The sequence below is a fragment of the Salmo salar genome, chromosome 02 (genome assembly GCF_965601325.2).
Source record: "Salmo salar chromosome 02, fSalSal1, whole genome shotgun sequence".
Classification (NCBI taxonomy): domain Eukaryota; kingdom Metazoa; phylum Chordata; class Actinopteri; order Salmoniformes; family Salmonidae; genus Salmo; species Salmo salar.
The window spans coordinates 74,470,459-74,491,498 of NC_138292.1; the positions used below are offsets into that span (position 1 = coordinate 74,470,459).

Here is a 21,040-nt window from a genome sequence, read left to right on the forward strand (position 1 = left end):
TAGCTTTCAACATATTCTTATAGCCTACAGTACATAGTCTTATAGCTTTCAACATATTCTTACAGCCTACAGTACATATTCTTATAGCCTACAGTAGATATTCTTATAGCTTTCAACATATTCTTATAGCCTACAGTACATATTCTTATAGCCTTCAACATATTCTTATAGCCTACAGTACATATTCTTATAGCCTACAGTAGATATTCTTATAGCTTTCAACATATTCTTATAGCCTACAGTACATAGTCTTATAGCTTTTAACATATTCTTATAGCCTACAGTACATATTCTTATAGCTTTCAACATATTCTTATAGCCTACAGTACATATTCTTATAGCCTACAGTACATATTCTTATAGCCTACAGTACATATTCTTATAGTCTTCAACATATTCTTATAGCCTACAGTACATATTCTTATAGCCTTCAACATATTCTTATAGCCTACAGTACATATTCTTATAGACTACAGTACATATTCTTATAGCTTTCAACATATTCTTATAGCCTACAGTACATATTCTTATAGCCTTCAACATATTTTTATAGCCTACAGTACATATTCTTATAGCCTTCAACATATTCTTATAGCCTACAGTACATATTCTTATAGCCTACAGTACATATTCTTATAGCCTACAGTACATAGTCTTATAGCTTTCAACATATTCTTATAGCCTCCAGTACATAGTCTTATAGCTTTCAACATATTCTTACAGCCTACAGTATATATTCTTATAGCCTACAGTACATAGTCTTATTGCTTTCAACATATTCTTATAGCCTACAGTACATATTCTTATAGCTTTCAACATATTCTTACAGCTTTCAACATATTCTTATAGCCTACAGTACATATTCTTATAGCCTACAGTACATATTCTTATAGCCTACAGTAGATATTCTTATAGCTTTCAACATATTCTTATAGCCTACAGTACATATTCTTATAGCTTTCAACATATTCTTATAGCCTACAGTACATATTCTTATAGCCTTCAACATATTCTTATAGCCTACAGTACATATTCTTATAGCCTACAGTACATATTCTTATAGCTTTCAACATATTCTTATAGCCTACAGTACATATTCTTATAGCCTACAGTACATATTCTTATAGCCTACAGTACATATTCTTATAGCCTTCAACATATTCATATAGCCTACAGTACATATTCTTATAGCCTACAGTACATATTCTTATAGCCTTCAACATATTCATATAGCCTACATAGTTTTACCTCTTTATTGATTGATATCCATTGAATTGTGTCCATTTTCTGTTTTAGAAAGATTTGCACAAATATGAAAAGATAGATGGTATCATCATAAAACAATATCCATTTAGATCGTATAAGGGACCTTAAATTGAGGAGCTCTTTACATTCTTCAGTTAAGTTCCCGCACCTGCTGTCCTTTCCAATTCAAATCCAAATGTTTCAGGACAGTTAGGCTCCTGCAAGAACCCCCAACAACTAAGGAGGTTCCTCAATGAACCCCACCTCCTATGGGCTTCATGGAAGAACCTTTTGGGAGCAATTTTCAGTGCCAAGAACCCTAAGGTTCTTCAAAGAACGTTGAGGATCTTAGAAGAACCCTTGTTGAACCCCTAATTTTTAGAGTGTACTCTGTCTCTCTCTATCTCTCTCTTCCTCCCTCTGTCAGCCTCTCTGTCTCTCTATATCTCTCTCTTCCTCCCTCTCTCAGCCTCTCTTCCTCCCTCTCACAGCCTCTCTCTATCTCTCTTCCTCTATCTCTCTTCCTCTCCCTCTATCTCTCTCTTCCTCTGTCTCTTTCTTTCACAGCCAGCAGATGAGGAAGACTTCCCTCTTATCCAGGTCGCAATCATGAAACTACCTGCCTGTTGCGGCCCCAAGTAGAAGTTGCTCATAGGCACAGATCTAGGATCAGATCACCCTCCCTCAACCCCGACCTTAACCATTAGACTGGGGTGTGCAAAACTGACTTTAGATCAGTGTATCCAGACTATATAACGGGAAATAGATGTATTATCAGGCGTGGGGTTCGGGCAGCAGGTATATAAGCGCTTCCTGGATCTCTTTTAGCCTATATGGGCAAAGTATCATCATATTTCTCCCACGAGTGTTTTTACAGCGGAGTGTGTGTGTCGCGCTGTGCAGGTGCGAACAGAACGGAACGCAGAGGCACCTGTTGCTATTCGTCATTGCCACTGTAGCGCGGAGTGGGGCAGGATCGCCTTCACACACACACACACACACACACACACACACACACACACACACACGGGGATTTAGGCTACTGTGTGTGTGTGTGTAGCAGCTATTCCTTAATCTCTGATCTTCTTGATAAACCCTCGGGCAGGCTCGAGGTAATCTACGGTAATTGAACTAACGACAGTGTCCTAGTTGAACAACTTTACGGTTATTGTTTTTCCAGCCCCGGGGACTGTAGGGTTAGTGTTAGACTGTATGCTGCTATTTCGGATTGATTGACATCTCTCCTCCTTTTGAGTAGCCAACGTGTATATTTCTTTCTTTTTACTTTGTGGTTTGGATACTTTTGTCTGTGTTCAGCACAGTCACACCAGTGCGCATCATCATGGTGAAAGGAGAGTTTTGGGCCGCGGATGTCTGTGATCGTTCCTTCGGACTGAAACGCCTGTCCTACCTGGGATAGGTAGCTTAACCTAACCTGGTTCCCGGTTTGAGGAACTTTACATTTTCATCGGACTCTAGATTTTTCACACGGACATTCTATAGAATGGAGTGGGAGCTGAGACCACGGCTTTGTTTCCTAACGAAAGGGCCGCGCGGCTACGGCTTTCACCTTCACGGTGAGCGGAATAAAGGCGGACAGTTCATACGGAAAGTGGAACCCGGTTCGTCCGCGGAGCTTTCGGGGCTGCGCGCGGGGGACCGGGTCGTGGAAGTGAACGGGGAAAACGTGGAGGACGAGACGCACCATCAAGTGAGTGCTTTCTCTCTCAATTCAATTTCAATTCAAAGGGTTTTATCGGCATGGGAAACATATGTTTACATTGCCAAAGCAAGTGAAGTAGATAAACAAAAGTGAAATAATCAGAAATGAACAGTAATCATTACACTCACGAAAGTTTCAAAATAATAGAGACATTTCAAATGTTACATTATGGGTATGTACAGTGTTGTAATGATGTGCAAATAGTTGAAGTACAAAAGGGAAAATAAATAAACATAAATATGAGCTGTATTTACAATGGTGTTTGTGCTTCACTTGTTGCTCTTTTCTTGTGGCAGAAAGTACAGGAAGTACAGCTAAGTTTCCACCTCATTTTGTGGGCAGTGTGCACATAGCCTGTCTTCTCTTGAGAGCCAGGTCTGCCTACAGTGGCCTTTCTCAATAGCAAGGCTATGCTCACTGAATCTGTACATAGTCAAAGCTTTCCTTCGTTTTTGGTCAGTCACAGTTTTTAGGTATTCTCTTTTAGGTATTCTGTGAGTGCAACTCCAGTGTGTGTGTGTGTGTTACAGTATGCGTGTGAACCACAGACAACAGGTTACCTTCTACCTGTTTGCCCACTTAAGATTTAGATGTGATTAGATCCCATTTAGCCGACGTCAACATCTAGTTTTCCTGGGGTCCGACACAAAACGAAAAAGACATCACAGACTACTTCCCGTAGCCTTAGGGGATGGACAGTGAACTGGGTCAAATGAGTCCTTATTGTTATGGGAATCAATGGAAGGTATTGTGGAGCTGGGACTATGTGTGTTAGTCGTGTTAAAAACAAACTCAGGTCTTTGAAACTGGGTTGAGGTTGTCACACCAACAGCTATTTGCCCGAGATGTGGTCGGATCACCTTTTAACCCTTTAACTATCCCTGTCTCCAGCAGGGTTGGGGTCAATTCCAGTTCAATTCCAGCCCATTCAGGAAGTAGGCTACACTGAAATTCAAATTCTCTTCAATGCTTTTCAATGAGGAAAATTTGGAATTGGAATTTGGTTTACTTTCTTAATTGAAATGGAATTGACAACCCTACTCTCCATGTTAACCCATTACTCTCTCTTTCTCTCTCTCTCTCTCCCTTCTTCTTTGTCCTCTGCCACCATCCCTCTGTTGGCTCTGTCATTATTCCTCAACTCATCTAAAATATCTTCTCTCATTCTCCTTTTCATCTCTCTCTCTCTCCTCCTTACTTTCCTCTCCATTGTTTCTCCTCCCTCTCTCTCTAATCCATCTGTCACTCCCTCTCACAATTTGAGCTTTATTGACATGACTATGAACGGTTCAACAAAAATGTGAAAGCAGTTAATCATTTATCCCCCTCTCTCTTTTTCTCCCTCTCTCTCCCCTCCTCCCTCTCTCTTTTTCTCCCTCTATCTCTCCTCTCTCCCCTCCTCCCTCTCTCTTTTTCTCCCTCTATCTCTCCTCTCTCCCCTCCTCCCTCTCTCTTTTTCTCCCTCTCTCTTTTTCTCCCTCTATCTCTCCTCTCTCCCCTCCTCCCTCTCTCTTTTTCTCCATATATCTCTCCTCTCTCCCCTCCTCCCTCGCTCCCCTCCTCTCTCTCAATTCAATTCAATTCAATTCAATTCAAGGGGATTTATCGGCATGGGAAACATATGTTAACGTTGCCAAAGCAAGTGAAGTAGATCATTTACAAAAGTGAAATTAACTATAAAAATTAACAGTAAACATTTAACATACAGAAGTTTCAAAAGAATAAAGACATTTCAAAATGTCATATTATGTATATATACAGTGTTGTAATGATGTACAAATGGTTAATGTACAAAAGGGAAAATAAATAAGCATAAATATGGGTTGTATTTACGGTGTTTGTTCTTCACTGGTTGACCTTTTCTTGTGGCAACAGGTCACAAATCTTGCTGCTGTGATGGCACACTGTGGTATTTCACCCAGTAGATATGAGAGTTTATCAGAATCGGGTTAGTTTTCAAATTCTTTGTGGATCTGTGTAATCTGAGGGAAATATGTGTCTCTAATATGGTCATACATTGGGCAGGAGGTTAGGAAGTACAGTTTAAATTTGGGTCAGTCACAGTGGTCAGGTATTCTGCCACTGTGTACTCTCTGTTTAGGGCCAAATATCATTCTAGTTTGCTCTGTTTTTTTGTTAATTCTTTCCAATGTGTCAAGTAATGATCTTTTTGTTTTGTCATGATTTGGTTGGGTGTAATTGTGTTGCTGTCCCCATCACCCTCTTCCCTCTAGGTAGTGTATCGTATCAGAGCAGTGGAGCATCGTACCAGGTTGCTGGTCGTCGACAAAGAGACAGATGATTACCTGCGTGGTCACGGGCTGGCCTGCACAGAGGACCTCGCCGTTGAGATGGGCAATCTCTCTCCCCGGCCCTCCCCCTTCACCTCCCCCTCAGCCTCCCCTGTAGCCCAGGGGGAAGTCCTCTCACCCTCACCCTCACCCATACACATCCTCACTAAAGCACTCAGACACACCTCTGCCTCACCTAGAAGGATGGATACACGATCGCCGACGTCAAGCCTGATGATTGGCACCAAGAAAAGGGTAGGTGATGTGGTAGGGTAGATGGTATCTGTTCAGTGGGGATACTTGGTCACTCTTTAAGCACAAAAACAGTTGTATTTCATTTCTAGTGAACCTAGCGCTGCTAGGTGGTCCCAGTTCGCTACCTTCCTCCGCTTGGCCCTAACCCTTCAATGTTTTCAGATCTGTAAGGTGGAAGCTGAACCTACTAACACCTTTAGGCACACTAACATCGAGGGGTTAGGGCCAAGGTGAAGGGATAGGGAACGATTTGGGACTGGCTGCAAGAGTCTCCACTACAGGTCCTGTGTGGCTCAGTTGGTAGAGCATGGTGCTTGCAACGCCAAGGCTGTGGGTCCTGTGTGGATCAGTTGGTAGAGCATGGTGCTTGCAACGCCAGGGCTGTGGGTCCTGTGTGGATCAGGTTGGTAGAGCATGGTGCTTGCAACGCCAGGGCTGTGGGTCCTGTGTGGATCAGGTGGTAGAGCATGGTGCTTGCAACACTAGGGCTGTGGGTTTGATTCCCACGGGGGGGGGCAGTATGCAAATTTATAGACACACTACTGTAACCACTTTGGATAAGAGTGTCTGCTAAATGTTTTTAAAAAATTGGCTCACTATTATACCAGGGTTACAATAGTTAACCCTTCCTTTTCAGTTAAGCTGTTCAGCTCCTAACTTGAATTGCAGGGTCTGTATCCACAAAGTGTGTAGGAGTTGGAGTGCTGATCAAGGATCAGGTCTCCTCATGTCCATGTAGTCTTATTCATTATAATCTAAAAGGCTAAACTGATCCTAGATCAGGTCCCCAACTGTCCATGTAGTCTTATTCATTATAATCTAAAAAGGTGAAACTTATCTCCCGAGTGGCGCAGCGGTTTTTAGGTATCACTACAGCCCGGGGTTCGATCCCAGGCTGTGTCACACCTGGCCGTGACCGGGAGACCCATGAGACGGCGCACAATTGGCCCAGTGTCGTCCGGGTTAGGGGAGAGTTTGGCTGGCCGGGATTTCCTTGTCCCATCGCACTCTAGAAACTCCTTGTGGTGGGCAGGGCACGTGCAAGCTGACCTAGGTCACCAGCTGTACGGTGTTTCCTCCAACACATTGGTGAGGCTGCTTTCCGGGTTAAACGAGCAGTGTGTCAAGAAGCAGTGCAGCTTGGCGGAGTCGTGATTCGGAGGTCGCATGGCTCTTGACCTTCACCTATCTCGAGTTCATAGGGCAGTTGCAGCGATGGGACAAGACTGTAACTACCAATTGGTGAGAAAATGGGTAAAAAGACCAAAAAAACAAGGTGAAACTGATATTAGATCAGCACTCCTACTTTGAGACACTTTATGAATATGGGAATTCACTGTGTACTCTGAGAGGAGGAGAGTGGATTGGTCTGGAGAAACAGATGGTAAACTGGTCTGACCCAGTTCAGATAAATATATAGCACGACAGACAGACAGACAGACAGACAGACAGACAGACAGACAGACAGACAGACAGACAGACAGACAGACAGACAGACAGACAGACAGACAGACAGACAGACAGACAGACAGACAGACAGACAGACAGACAGACAGACAGACAGACAGACAGACAGACAGACAGACAGACAGACAGACAGACAGACAGACAGACAGACAGACAGACAGACAGACAGACAGACATGAGAGGAGGGAATAGGAGAGGAGGGAAAAGGAGAGAAGAGGACAGTGTTGTTTTACCTGTCAGGTAATCAGGATCAGACAGGCACCTGGTGGGCTGTGATTGGTTTAAATCCTACATACTGTGACCAGTGCCTGAATTGGAATCTATTTAAATCCTATCCATTCTACTAACCAGTGCTTCAATTAGACAGGCGTCTATTTCTGCTAGTGAATGAACGAGCAGCGAGGCGAGAGAGAGAGAGAGAGAAAGAGAGAGAGAGTAAGAGCAATGAGATATTATTTGTGATTAATCGAGCTTCCGGCATATAGCTGTTATCTGTGTTGGTACACACACACACACACAGACACACACAGACACACACACACTCTCTCTATCTTATTCTACCTCCCACTCTGCGGTCAAACACACCTGTGTTGTTGAGGAGAGATCAGAGTTAGAAGGAATCAGCCGTCAGGCATGGACTAGAGCAGGTCAGATACACACAGTCTGTCCATGGACTAGAGCAGGTCAGATACACACAGTCTGTCCATGGACTAGAGCAGGTCAGATACACACAGCGCCGGCGGCGGCGCCGCGCCGGCGGCGGCGCCGCGCCGGCGGCGGCGCCCGTCTGTCCATGGACTAGAGCAGGTCAGATACACACAGTCTGTCCATGGACTAGAGCAGGTCAGATACACACAGTCTGTCCATGGACTAGAGCAGGTCAGATACACACAGTCTGTCCATGGACTAGAGCAGGTCAGATCACACAGTCTGTCCATGGACTAGAGCAGGTCAGAACACACAGTCTGTCCATGGACTAGAGCAGGTCAGATACACACAGTCTGTCCATGGACTAGAGCAGGTCAGATACACACAGTCTGTCCATGGACTGGCAGGCAGCCCAGCGTCCAGGACTGGCAGGCGACACAGCGCCTGGCTGGCGGTCGCCAGCGTCCGGACTAGAGCAGGTCAGATACACACAGTCTGTCCATGGACTAGAGCAGGTCAGATACACACAGTCTGTCCATGGACTAGAGCAGGCGTCCAGCGCCATGGACGAGCAGGTCGTCCCGTCGCATGGACTAGAGCAGGTCAGATACACAGTCTGTCCATGGACTGGCAGGCAGCCAGCGTCCAGGACTGGCAGGCGACACAGTCTGTCCATGGACTGGCAGGCAGCCCAGCGTCCAGGACTGGCAGGCGACACAGTCTGTCCATGGACTAGAGCAGGTCAGATACACACAGTCTGTCCATGGACTAGAGCAGGTCAGATACACAGTCTGTCCATGGACTAGAGCAGGTCAGATACACACAGTCTGTCCATGGACTAGAGCAGGTCAGATACACACAGTCTGTCCATGGACTAGAGCAGGTCAGATACACACAGTCTGTCCATGGACTAGAGCAGGTCAGATACACACAGTCTGTCCATGGACTAGAGCAGGTCACATACACACAGTCTGTCCATGGACTAGAGCAGGTCAGATACACAGTCTGTCCATGGACTAGAGCAGGTCAGATACACAGTCTGTCCATGGACTAGAGCAGGTCAGATACACACAGTCTGTCCATGGACTAGAGCAGGTCAGATACACACAGTCTGTCCATGGACTAGAGCAGGTCAGATACACACAGTCTGTCCATGGTACCTGTTCTCACAGCACCCATCACTCACCACCCCTTTTTGACATGTCAGCAAAAAATACTCTCAATACTTTTGTGTCGCTCTGCTTATTTCAAGCCTCTCTGTTCCCAAGGTGACAATAAAACCCAATCTGCTACATTTAAAACTGGTTTGTGTCCATGTACAGAGATATTTAAAAGGATACAGGGGTTTTTTCTTCAAAGATCTCAGGTGTCATAATGTCCTTTAGAACCTCAGTGCTTTGTTGTTCCTTTGATCATCTGGTCAGGCTCCGGTCCAAACCCTTGTCCTTTAGGACCCCAAATCCCCAAAACTAAAGATCCCTGTTATAGTGAGGGGAAGTTTGGCTCTTTTCACTAACTAAGATCTTTTAATCAAAATAACTAATATTTCATTCATTTGAGGCAGTAATGCTCAGAGTTCGCAGGCCCGGTTACCGGCGAATAGAAAACTCGAAAGAGTCATGATTCTACAATCCTCTAGTTCACCATAGGGGGCTTATTGGAGCGGTCATTTGTGGCTGAGAGTTGTAAACGTGTGCTTTAAACAACGTTCATTTGTTGATTGCTAGGCATACAAGTACGATTATTTATTGATACATTTGAAACCGGACTAGATTGTGAACGACTCTTGGCGGAATGCATTGCTTGACTGCCGGGTGATTGGTAGCCTGACGACTCTTCCGCTGCTCTGTCTTTCGCTACATACTTTCTCATTGGGGAGAAGTAACGTCCATAGGCGTGGCATAGCGTTTGGACCGGAGCAAGTAGTCTGGGTAGCCGGGCAAGGTGGTAAAGTCGTTCGCGAACTGCAGCCCCCCCAGAAAGATTAGTTATTGAGTTTGTTGAGCAGAGGCTGTGTATGTTTTGGTTCTACAAAACGGTGTCCATCAAAACATTCAATAATCAATTAATTGCATTCATTCTTGCACCTTTTCAGTTCTAAACATGTAGGTTTTTTCTCATGATCTATTTTCTTGCGCGTAAATATGACAGACTGTTGGTGGTTGGAGCACGTCTCTGGAGCACTGAGATATAAACTCCAGCCGCTGAGTCAAAGGAACCTCTGTTAGAGCCGCTGCATGGTCAGTGTCTGCATTGTCCGTGCAGCACTTACGGTGATACAGACTCTGTAAAAGTCAGGGAACTCATACTTCTTCAGCTGTTGAGCAGAGCTGTTGCGAAGGAAGTTGTCAAGGAAGTGAGTTTGCGTTTATACAGGAGCTCCCACCCCGACCTACCTTCAACCAATCAAGTCAATGCAAAGCTATATGGAGCCCTCCACATTGTTACAACATCGATGTGGGATGGAGCTCAATTTGGCCTCTGCGTGCCTCTGGAGGCTCCGCTTTTGCGTCACACCCTCCATACAGAGCCTCCAGATCAAGCAGAAACGGGCTTTTCATGCGCCTGTAGGACTCATTGCAGCCAGCACAAGCAGGTCAAACGACCGACTAAAATGAACAAGTCACTCAGAAAAACGAATCATGACTCTCGAGTCAGTAAAAAGAGTCGTTCAAAAAGAAGGAATCGTTCACGAACTACACATCACTTATCCTTATATAGTGCACTACTTTTAACCTATGGACCCTGGTCAAAAGTATTGCACTAAATAGGGAATATAGTGGTGGGTTACAGTATGGTTTAGTTAGAGGGATTACAGAGACAGTATGGTTTAATTAGGGGGATTACAGCAACATTATGGCTTAGTTAGAGGGATTACAGAGACAGTATGGTTTAGTTAGAGGGATTACAGAGACAGTATGGTTTAGTTAGAGGGATTACAGAGACAGTATGGTTTAGTTACAGGGATTACAGAGACAGTATGGTTTAGTTAGAGGGATTACAGAGACAGTATGGTTTAGTTAGAGGGATTACAGAGACAGTATGGTTTAGTTAGAGGGATTACAGAGACAGTATGGCTTAGTTAGAGGGATTACAGAGACAGTATGGTTTAGTTAGAGGGATTACAGAGACAGTATGGTTTAGTTAGAGGGATTACAGAGACAGTATGGTTTAGTTAGAGGGATTACAGAGACAGTATGGTTTAGTTAGGGGGATTACAGCAACATTATGGCTTAGTTAGAGGGATTACAGAGACAGTATGGTTTAGTTAGAGGGATTACAGAGACAGTATGGTTTAGTTAGAGGGATTACAGAGACAGTATGGTTTAGTTACAGGGATTACAGAGACAGTATGGTTTAGTTAGAGGGATTACAGAGACCGTATGGTTTAGTTAGAGGGATTACAGAGACAGTATGGTTTAGTTAGAGGGATTACAGAGACAGTATGGCTTAGTTAGAGGGATTACAGAGACAGTATGGCTTAGTTAGAGGGATTACAGAGACAGTATGGTTTAGTTAGAGGGATTACAGAGACAGTATGGTTTAGTTAGAGGGATTACAGAGACAGTATGGTTTAATTAGGGGGATTACAGCAACATTATGGCTTAGTTAGAGGGATTACAGAGACAGTATGGTTTAGTTAGAGGGATTACAGAGACAGTATGGTTTAGTTAGAGGGATTACAGAGACAGTATGGTTTAGTTACAGGGATTACAGAGACAGTATGGTTTAGTTAGAGGGATTACAGAGACAGTATGGTTTAGTTAGAGGGATTACAGAGACAGTATGGTTTAGTTAGAGGGATTACAGAGACAGTATGGTTTAGTTAGAGGGATTACAGAGACAGTATGGTTTAGTTAGAGGGATTACAGAGACAGTATGGTTTAGTTAGAGGGATTACAGAGACAGTATGCTTTAGTTAGAGGGATTACAGAGACAGTATGGCTTAGTTAGAGGGATTACAGAGACAGTATGGCTTAGTTAGAGGGATTACAGAGACAGTATGGTTTAGTTAGAGGGATTACAGAGACAGTATGGTTTAGTTAGGGGGATTACAGCAACATTATGGTTTAGTTAGAGGGATTACAGAGACAGTATGGTTTAGTTAGAGGGATTACAGAGACAGTATGGTTTAGTTAGAGGGATTACAGAGACAGTATGGTTTAGTTACAGGGATTACAGAGACAGTATGGTTTAGTTAGAGGGATTACAGAGACAGTATGGTTTAGTTACAGGGATTACAGAGACAGTATGGTTTAGTTACAGGGATTACAGAGACAGTTAGAGGGATTACAGAGACAGTATGGTTTAGTTAGAGGGATTACAGATACAGTATGGTTTAGTTACAGGGATTACAGAGACAGTATGGTTTAGTTAGAGGGATTACAGAGACAGTATGGTTTAGTTAGAGGGATTACAGAGACAGTATGGTTTAGTTAGAGGGATTACAGAGACAGTATGGTTTAGTTAGAGGGATTACAGAGAGTGTATTTGTTGCTATTAATTTGTAGAACTATAAATAGTTCACCATGTGATGGTCAACACCTCTATGCCTAATGCTTTTCATTTGTCTGCACACACACACACACACACACACACACACACACACACACACACACACACACACACACACACACACACACACACACACACACACACACACACACACACACACACACACACACACACACACACACGTTGTCCCATAAAACTCCATTGTGTGATGTTACGTATGTAATGTCTATCACAGATGACTGATATACTCTAGTCAAAGTGCATTGTTCTGTGGCACAAACACACACCCACACACAGCGTGCATTGTTCCGTAGCATATTGTGTTATCCTGGCAGACGCCCTTATTGCATTACATAACCAGACTGTTATCTTCATAGGAACACTCTGCTCCAGTACTGGCTGATCAATCTGACTGTCTGGTTACTGGTATCTATAACGGGCTGATCAATCGGACTGTCTGGTTACTGGTATCTATAACGGGCTGATCAATCTGACTGTCTGGTTACTGGTATCTATAACGGGCTGATCAATCTGACTGTCTGGTTACTGGTATCTATAACGGGCTGATCAATCTGACTGTCTGGTTACTGGTATCTATAACGGGCTGATCAATCTGACTGTCTGGTTACTGGTATCTATAACGGGCTGATCAATCTGACTGTCTGGTTACTGGTATCTATAACGGGCTGATCAATCTGACTGTCTGGTTACTGGTATCTATAACGGGCTGATCAATCTGACTGTCTGGTTACTGGTATCTATAACGGGCTGATCAATCTGACTGTCTGGTTACTGGTATCTATTACGGGCTGATCAATCTGACTGTCTGGTTACTGGTATCTATAACGGGCTGATCAATCTGACTGTCTGGTTACTGGTATCTATTACGGGCTGATCAATCTGACTGTCTGGTTACTGGTATCTATTACGGGCTGATCAATCTGACTGTCTGGTTACTGGTATCTATTACGGGCTGATCAATCTGACTGTCTGGTTACTGGTATCTATTACGGGCTGATCAATCTGACTGTCTGGTTACTGGTATCTATTACGGGCTGATCAATCTGACTGTCTGGTTACTGGTATCTATTACGGGCTGATCAATCTGACTGTCTGGTTACTGGTATCTATTACGGGCTGATCAATCTGACTGTCTGGTTACTGGTATCTATAACGGGCTGATCAATCTGACTGTCTGGTTACTGGTATCTATTACGGGCTGATCAATCTGACTGTCTGGTTACTGGTATCTATAACGGGCTGATCAATCTGACTGTCTGGTTACTGGTATCTATTACCGGCTGATCAATCTGACTGTCTGGTTACTGGTATCTATAACGGGCTGATCAATCTGACTGTCTGGTTACTGGTATCTATAACGGGCTGATCAATCTGACTGTCTGGTTACTGGTATCTATTACGGGCTGATCAATCTGACTGTCTGGTTACTGGTATCTATTACGGGCTGATCTCTCACCTCCAACTCCAACAGCCATTATCTAGACTTCTAATTCCGTTGCTGCAGGAAACTAATTTAACCCTGACCCTCATCACACATCTAATCCTGACTCAGCCTCCTCTTCAGCCTCCTCTTCAGCCTCCTCTTCCTTGCCATGGAAAACTGTGACTTCAGAGATATTCCCCAGTTGACCCCCAAATAAATACCCTCCAGGGAGATAGACAGGCTTTGAGCTTTTGAGGTCAGTTTGATGTTGGAACCAGATAGATGTTTTGCGACTGGTGTGTGTTGGTTGGTTGATTAGGACAGAGACAGATATAGAGTGTATATATGGTTCTGTATTTAGCTGGTGTAGGGAGGACATGAAGAGGCCAACCAAGACATCAGAAGTCTCTCTTCCCCCCCATGTCCTGAAGCATTAACACTCCAACTTACCTTAAACACCCTGTCAGCCATGGCAACCAGTCGTCAAGGTGTTCTGGTTTGTTACCATGGCAGAAACTGTTACAGACAGCGACACACACATACACATTGTGTATGTGTGTAGGTGTGTGTGTGTGTTTCCAGGTATTCTGGTGGAGTCACACAGAGAGTACTGGGTCACGCTTATAGAAGACTGATCACATTTCCATGACATTATCCCTGTTTCAACTCTGGAGCAGCGAGAGAGAAAGCGTGAGGATGGGGACAGAGAAGGGTGTGTGTGGGGTGTGTGTGTGCGTTTGGTGTGTGTTTGTCCGTGCGTGCGTACGTCTGTGTGTTTGCTTCTATGTGTGTGTGTGTGTGTGTGTGTGTGTGTGTGTGTGTGTGTGTGTGTGTGTGTGTGTGTGTGTGTGGGAGAGAGCTGTGCTATGTGTACTATATTTACTATGGTCCAGTCATTGGGTCTGACTGAGAGGTTTAGCTATATCCACTTAGCCTGCCTACTCTGAAGACCTGTCCCAAAAGGCACCCTATAGGCCCCGGTCTAAAGTAGTGCACTATATAGGGAAGAGTGCACTGGTCTAAAGTAGTGCACTATATAGGGAATAGGGCCCTGGTCAAAAGTAATGTACTATATAGGGAATAGGTTGCCATTTGGAACACATTGTAAAGACCACTGGCAGATCCATCCATCCCTTTCCCTGGGCCTGAGGTAGGTAGGTAGGTAGGTAGGTAGGTACGTAGGGTCTCAGTGAAATAGATCTGAACAGATGAACTAATAACTTAGATATACATCTATATAGCTACTGATTTAACTTTTGACAACTTCACTCACTGTCTGTCTGTTATGGTCTTCACTCACTGTCTGTCTGTTATGGTCTTCACTCACTATCTGTCTGTTATGGTCTTCACTCACTATCTGTCTGTTATGGTCTTCACTCACTGTCTGCCTGTTATGGTCTTCACTCACTGTCTGCCTGTTATGGTCTTCACTCACTGTCTGCCTGTTATGGTCTTCACTCACTGTCTGCCTGTTATGGTCTTCACTCACTATCTGTCTGTTATGGTCTTCACTCACTGTCTGTCTGTTATGGTCTTCACTCACTGTCTGTTTGTTATGGTCTTCACTCACTGTCTGTCTGTTATGGTCTTCACTCACTGTCTGTCTGTTATGGTCTTCACTCACTGTCTGTTTGTTATGGTCTTCACTCACTGTCTGTCTGTTATGGTCTTCACTCACTGTCTGTTTGTTATGGTCTTCACTCACTGTCTGTCTTATGGTCTTCACTCACTGTCTGTCTTATGGTCTTCACTCGCTGTCTGTCTGTTATGGTCTTCACTCACTGTCTGTCTGTTATGGTCTTCACTCACTGTCTGTTTGTTATGGTCTTCACTCACTGTCTGTTTGTTATGGTCTTCACTCACTGTCTGTTTGTTATGGTCTTCACTCACTGTCTGTTTGTTATGGTCTTCACTCACTGTCTGTTTGTTATGGTCTTCACTCACTGTCTGTTTGTTATGGTCTTCACTCACTGTCTGTCTTATGGTCTTCACTCACTGTCTGTCTGTTATGGTCTTCACTCACTGTCTGTCTGTTATGGTCTTCACTCACTGTCTGTCTGTTATGGTCTTCACTCACTGTCTGTCTGTTATGGTCTTCACTCACTGTCTGTCTGTTATGGTCTTCACTCTCAAAGCTGTCATCAGAATACTCTTGAGTTACGTTCCACCTCTACTGACCCAAATTAGAACTTAGATTTTAAATTACAATGTCAAACTTTTTCTTTCATTGTGTTTCCTCTCTCTCTCTTTCTGTCTCTGTCTCTCTCTCTGTAGTTGCCATCGGAGACAGAGTCGTTAGATACAGAGTTTCCCATGGCGACGGTGGAGCTCCTCCCCCGGCTGTGTCACATGGTGAAGGGGGAGCTGGGATACGGGTTCAACCTGCACAGTGACAGAACACGGCGAGGACAGTTCATACGCAGCGTGGACCCCGGGTCCCCCGCCCAACACGCAGACCTCAGACCCCAGGACAGGCTGGTGGAGGTAGGGCCAGATAGAGAGCGAGAGAGACTGTCTGTGTGTGTGTGTGTGTGTGTGTGTGTGTGTGTGTGTGTGTGTGTGTTACCTCAGACACACACACACACACACACACACACACACACACACACACGAGAGAGATGAGATTAGCTTAGATAAGAGCTGATTACATGGACTTTGGCAGGTTAGGTTACCCTTTAGGGTTAGTGTGGGAGGGAGAGATGGAGGGACGGATGGAGGGAGGGATGGAGGCAGGGATGGATGGAGGGAGGGAGGGAGGGAGGGAGGGAGGGAGAGTGGGGGTGCATTTGTGTGTGTGTGATTCAGGACACAGTAGGAATGTGTAGGATGAGAGAGAGCGAGAGAGATATGCAAAATTAAAGTTGCCACGGAGCCTAACGAATGAAATTACAGATCACTGCCTTCTCTCTCGCTTCCATCCCAGTCACAGGGGCTGGTGTCATGTACCACCTGCTGGACAGGTTGTGTAACTGCAGCTCTGTGTCATTTGCTAAAAACCAACTTGGTAGTAATCATATACATACATTTTTTGTCACAATTGACACACACACAAAAAAAATATATACATTGTGCAATAAAGCAAGTATTTTCAAATCCAGTTTAAAATCAGTCCTAGATGTATAAATCAGAGATTAGGGATACCTGACAGAGATTCATGCAGGTCAGTTAAGAACAAATTTCCATTTCCAATGTCAGTCTGTAAAACTACTCCTCCTCAGGTGAATGGAGGCAAATGGTTGAATCAGCTCTATAAACTCTATAAGCATTTAAATATGGCTAATAACATTCACCCATTCATTCATCCTCCTCTCCTCCACCAGGTGAATGGAGTGAACATCGAGGCGTTGAGACACTCAGAGGTGGTGTCGTTTATACGTGGCGGGGGGGACGAGACATGCCTCCTGGTGGTCGACGCGGAAACAGACGAGCTGTTCAAGAGGCTCGGGGTCACGCCCACCAGCACACATGTCAAAGGTCAAAGGACGACTGTCTTTTCTCTCTCTCTCTCTCGACAGAAATCCATATTTGCATCTAAACCATTAATGACCACAAACATATTTCAGTTTGAAGGATTAATCTCTTCATCTCGAAGGATTTTGTCAAGTTGCTCATGTGGTTTGTTCCTGCGTTCCAGAGGTCTATGTGGACGAGCCAATGACAGACAGCGCCCCACCCACCCCCTCTTCAACCACTGACCTCCCTCCAATGGATCCACCAATCATCAACGTCACCCTGATGGGCTCGCCAATCACAAACGGCTCGCCCAATTCACAGACCAATGGGAGCTCAGCATCCCAGTACTCACGTGGCTCGACTACCCAATCAGAATTCAGCAGCTCAGATATGAGCATTCAGGTGTGTGTGTGTGTGTGTGTGTGTGTGTGTGTGTGTGTGTGTGTGTGTGTGTGTGTGTGTGCGTGTATATCCTGTAGCTAGTTTATGGTTTGTTGTATGTAATATGTAACGTATGTAATATGTGCAGAACTGGGTTCAAATATCTCAGTTACTTTTACATACATTCAAAGTAAGTATTCAGATATATTTTATTTGAAAAGACAAGTAGTTGAATATTTTTTATGTATTTTGAAAATACACTGACTCAAATACACTCCCATACATTTAACTCAGGTATTTGAAAATAGTATTTGATAGAAGTATTTGAAAATACTCTCAAATACAATTTGGTAGACTATTTGGTTTTTACAAATAACCATTAGAATACTCAAATAAAATTACTTGTTTTGGGCTGTGTATTTTCAAAATAGTGAAATACAGGGAAAAAAGTTGAAAGTTCAGATACTCAAATAATACGTGTGTCTGAATACCTGTGTGTGCCTGCATACGTGTATCTCTCTAGGTCCCTGAGGATTATGAGCGCCGTGTTTCGGACCCGTTCCTGGACAGCGGACTGCATCTGAGCCCCACGGCAGCCGAGGCCAAAGAGAGGGCCCAACACGGCAAGAAGAGAGCGCCCCCTATGGACTGGAGCAAGAAACAGGAGATCTTCAGCAACTTCTGAGAACCACACAGAACCTTCACAACAATGTTCTTAAGTCCTTCAAGGTTGGTAAAGGTCTGTCACAAGGACACACCATAACCAGTGTTGGCTGTGCGCAGTAGATCATCAGCCCGGAAACTATTTCATCATGGGAAATGAATAGAAAATGGCTGCCAATGTTCTGTGGTGAGAGGCGATAGGACTACCGCCCGCTGCGCACGGCTGACATTCGTTATGGTGTGTCATGTGACAGAGCTTCACCAGCCAATCAAGATAAAAGGCTGCAGTGGCTCCTAAACAATTCTGAGAAAAACACAGAAAGCCTCTGTCCCCAGCAGGATTTGAACCCTGGTCTCCCACAGGACAAACCAACATCTTAACTATTAGACAAAGAGGAAATTCCCTATGGGCTGAGGGCCAACACTTATTGTGAAGTCACAAGCGGGGCTACCGCATCACGTGACCATGAGCAACCATGACCGTCTCATGTCTGCTACACCTCCACATGCCCCTACTATGGATTATCACAGTACCTTAGGATGAGGATAAATCATGTTGATTCATTTAGCCAGGATAATTGACTCAGTTACAATTGGCACTTGTTTCCATGGCTCCTAAATATTTCTCGGAGCAGTGACTTTCCTGAAAGTTTTTTTTTCCTCCTACAGCAACTTGTAAGAAACGTTCACTGGCCCAACCACCACAAACCCCACCTCTTTACCCTCCACAGAAAACAGGGTTGAATGTTTCCCAAAAGACTGAGATATGGGCCCGTATCCACAAAGTGTCTCAAAGTAGGAGTTCTGATCTAGGATCAGTTTGACTTTTTTATGTCATAATGAATACAATGAAATGTATAGGGAAGGATCTGATCCTAGTTTTATTAGATCTCACTGACTGAGGTAAGAACGTCAGGGCACCACAACATGTGTGACCCCTGTGGCCAAGTCTTCCTCTCACAGATTGGACTTCACGAGTCTTCCTCTCACAGATTGGACTTCACGGTCACAGCAGATGCTGCGCTAAGCCCTAACTCGAAGACACAATAAATCTACGGTCTCACGAGACTGCGATGCCGACCACTATTGTCCAGAGTTCAAGACTGAACTCTTTTCAGATCATATTGAACCCTTTTTTGGTTCCACATAGAACCTCTTGTTCCAAATAGAACTCTTCAAAGGCTGCTATTTGGAACCTAAAGGGGTTTCGTCTGACCTGACTTGGTTCTATCTGGAACCTTTTCCAGAGGGTTCTACAGGGACAAATTGTTCTACATACAGTGGGGTGAAAAAGTATTTGATCCCCTGCTGATTTTGTACGTTTGCCCACTTACAAAGAAATGATCAGTCTATAATTTTAATAGTAGGTTTATTTGAACAGTGAGAGACAGAATAACAACCAAAAAATCCATAAAAACGCATGTCAAAAATGTTATAAATTGATTTGCATTCTAATGAGGGAAATAAGTATTTGACCCCTCTGCAAAACATGACTTAGTACTTGGTGGCAAAACCCTTGTTGGCAATCACAGAGGTCAGACGTTTCTTGTAGTTGGCCACCAGGTTTGCACACATCTCAGGAGGGATTTTGTCCCACTCCTCTTTGCAGATCTTCTCCAAGTCATTAAGGTTTTGAGGCTGACGTTTGGCAACTCGGACCTTCAGCTCCCTCCACAGATTTTCTATGGGATTAAGGTCTGGAGACTGGCTAGGCCACTCCAGGACCTTAATGTGCTTCTTCTTGAGCCACTCCTTTGTTGCCTTGGCCGTGTGTTTTGGATCATTGTCATGCTGGAATACCCATCCACGACCCACTTTCAATGCCCTGGCTGAGGGAAGGAGGTTCTCACCCAAGATTTGACGGTACATGGCCCCGTCCATCGTCCCTTTGATGCGGTGAAGTTGTCCTGTCCCCTTAGCAGAAAAACACCCCAAAGCATAATGTTTCCACCTCCATGTTTGACGGTGGGGATGGTGTTCTTGGAGTCATAGGCAGCATTCCTCCTCCAGTTGTCCTCTGAATCATTCAGATGTTCATTGGCAAACTTCAGACGGGCATGTATATGTATTCTTGAGCAGCGGGACCTTGCGGGCGCTGCAGGATTTCAGTCCTTCACGATGTAGTGTGTTACCAATTGTTTTCTTGGTGACTATGGTCCCAGCTGCCTTGAGATCATTGACAAGATCCTCCCGTGTAGTTCTGGGCTGATTCCTCACCGTTCTCATGATCATTGCAACTCCACGAGGTGAAATCTTGCATGGAGCCCCAGGCCGAGGGAAATTGACAGTTCTTTTGTGTTTCTTCCATTTGCAAATAATCGCACCAAATGTTGTCACCTTCTCACCAAGCTGCTTGGCGATGGTCTTGTAGCCCATTCCAGCCTTGTGTAGGTCTACAATCTTGTCCCTGACATCCTTGGAGAGCTCTTTGGTCTTGGCCATGGTGGAGAGTTTGGAATCTGATTGATTGCTTCTGTGGACAGGTGTCTTTTTTACAGGTAACAAGCTGAGATTAGGAGCACTCCCTTTAACAGTGTGCTCCTAATTTCAGCTCGTTACCTGTATAAAAGACACCTGGGAGCCAGAAATCTTTCTCATTGAGAGGGGGTCAAATACTTATTTCCCTCATTAAAATGCAAATCAATTTATAACATTTTTGACATGCGTTTTTCTAGATATTTTTGTTGTTATTCTGTCTCTCACTGTTCAAATAAACCTACCATTAAAATTATAGACTGATCCTTTCTTTGTCAGTGGGCAAAAGTACAAAATCAGCAGGGGATCAAATACTTTTTTCCCTCACTGTAGCACTTTTGAGAGTATGGAAGCGAGCTTCTCAGATGTATAGATTAGGTACATAGGAACCACATCACGTCATATACACAGACGTCTGAATGATGGACAGGCTGAGGGGATGAATCAGTCATCTGACCGTGAGATGAAGAGAGTCTGACG

At 44.3% G+C, this 21,040-nt stretch overlaps 1 protein-coding gene across 1 annotated transcript; it reads left to right on the top strand.

Annotated features, from left to right (window-relative positions):
• Positions 1–2,234: 2,234 nt before the first annotated feature.
• Positions 2,235–18,107, top strand: LOC106592281 (Na(+)/H(+) exchange regulatory cofactor NHE-RF2). The gene is made up of 6 exons (XM_014183603.3): positions 2,235–2,956; positions 5,203–5,514; positions 15,863–16,072; positions 16,909–17,062; positions 17,223–17,443; positions 17,946–18,107. Exons 1-6 carry the CDS (start codon positions 2,750–2,752, stop codon positions 18,105–18,107), a joined length of 1,266 nt encoding a protein of 421 aa, XP_014039078.3. The 5' UTR covers positions 2,235–2,749.
• Positions 18,108–21,040: the final 2,933 nt, after the last annotated feature.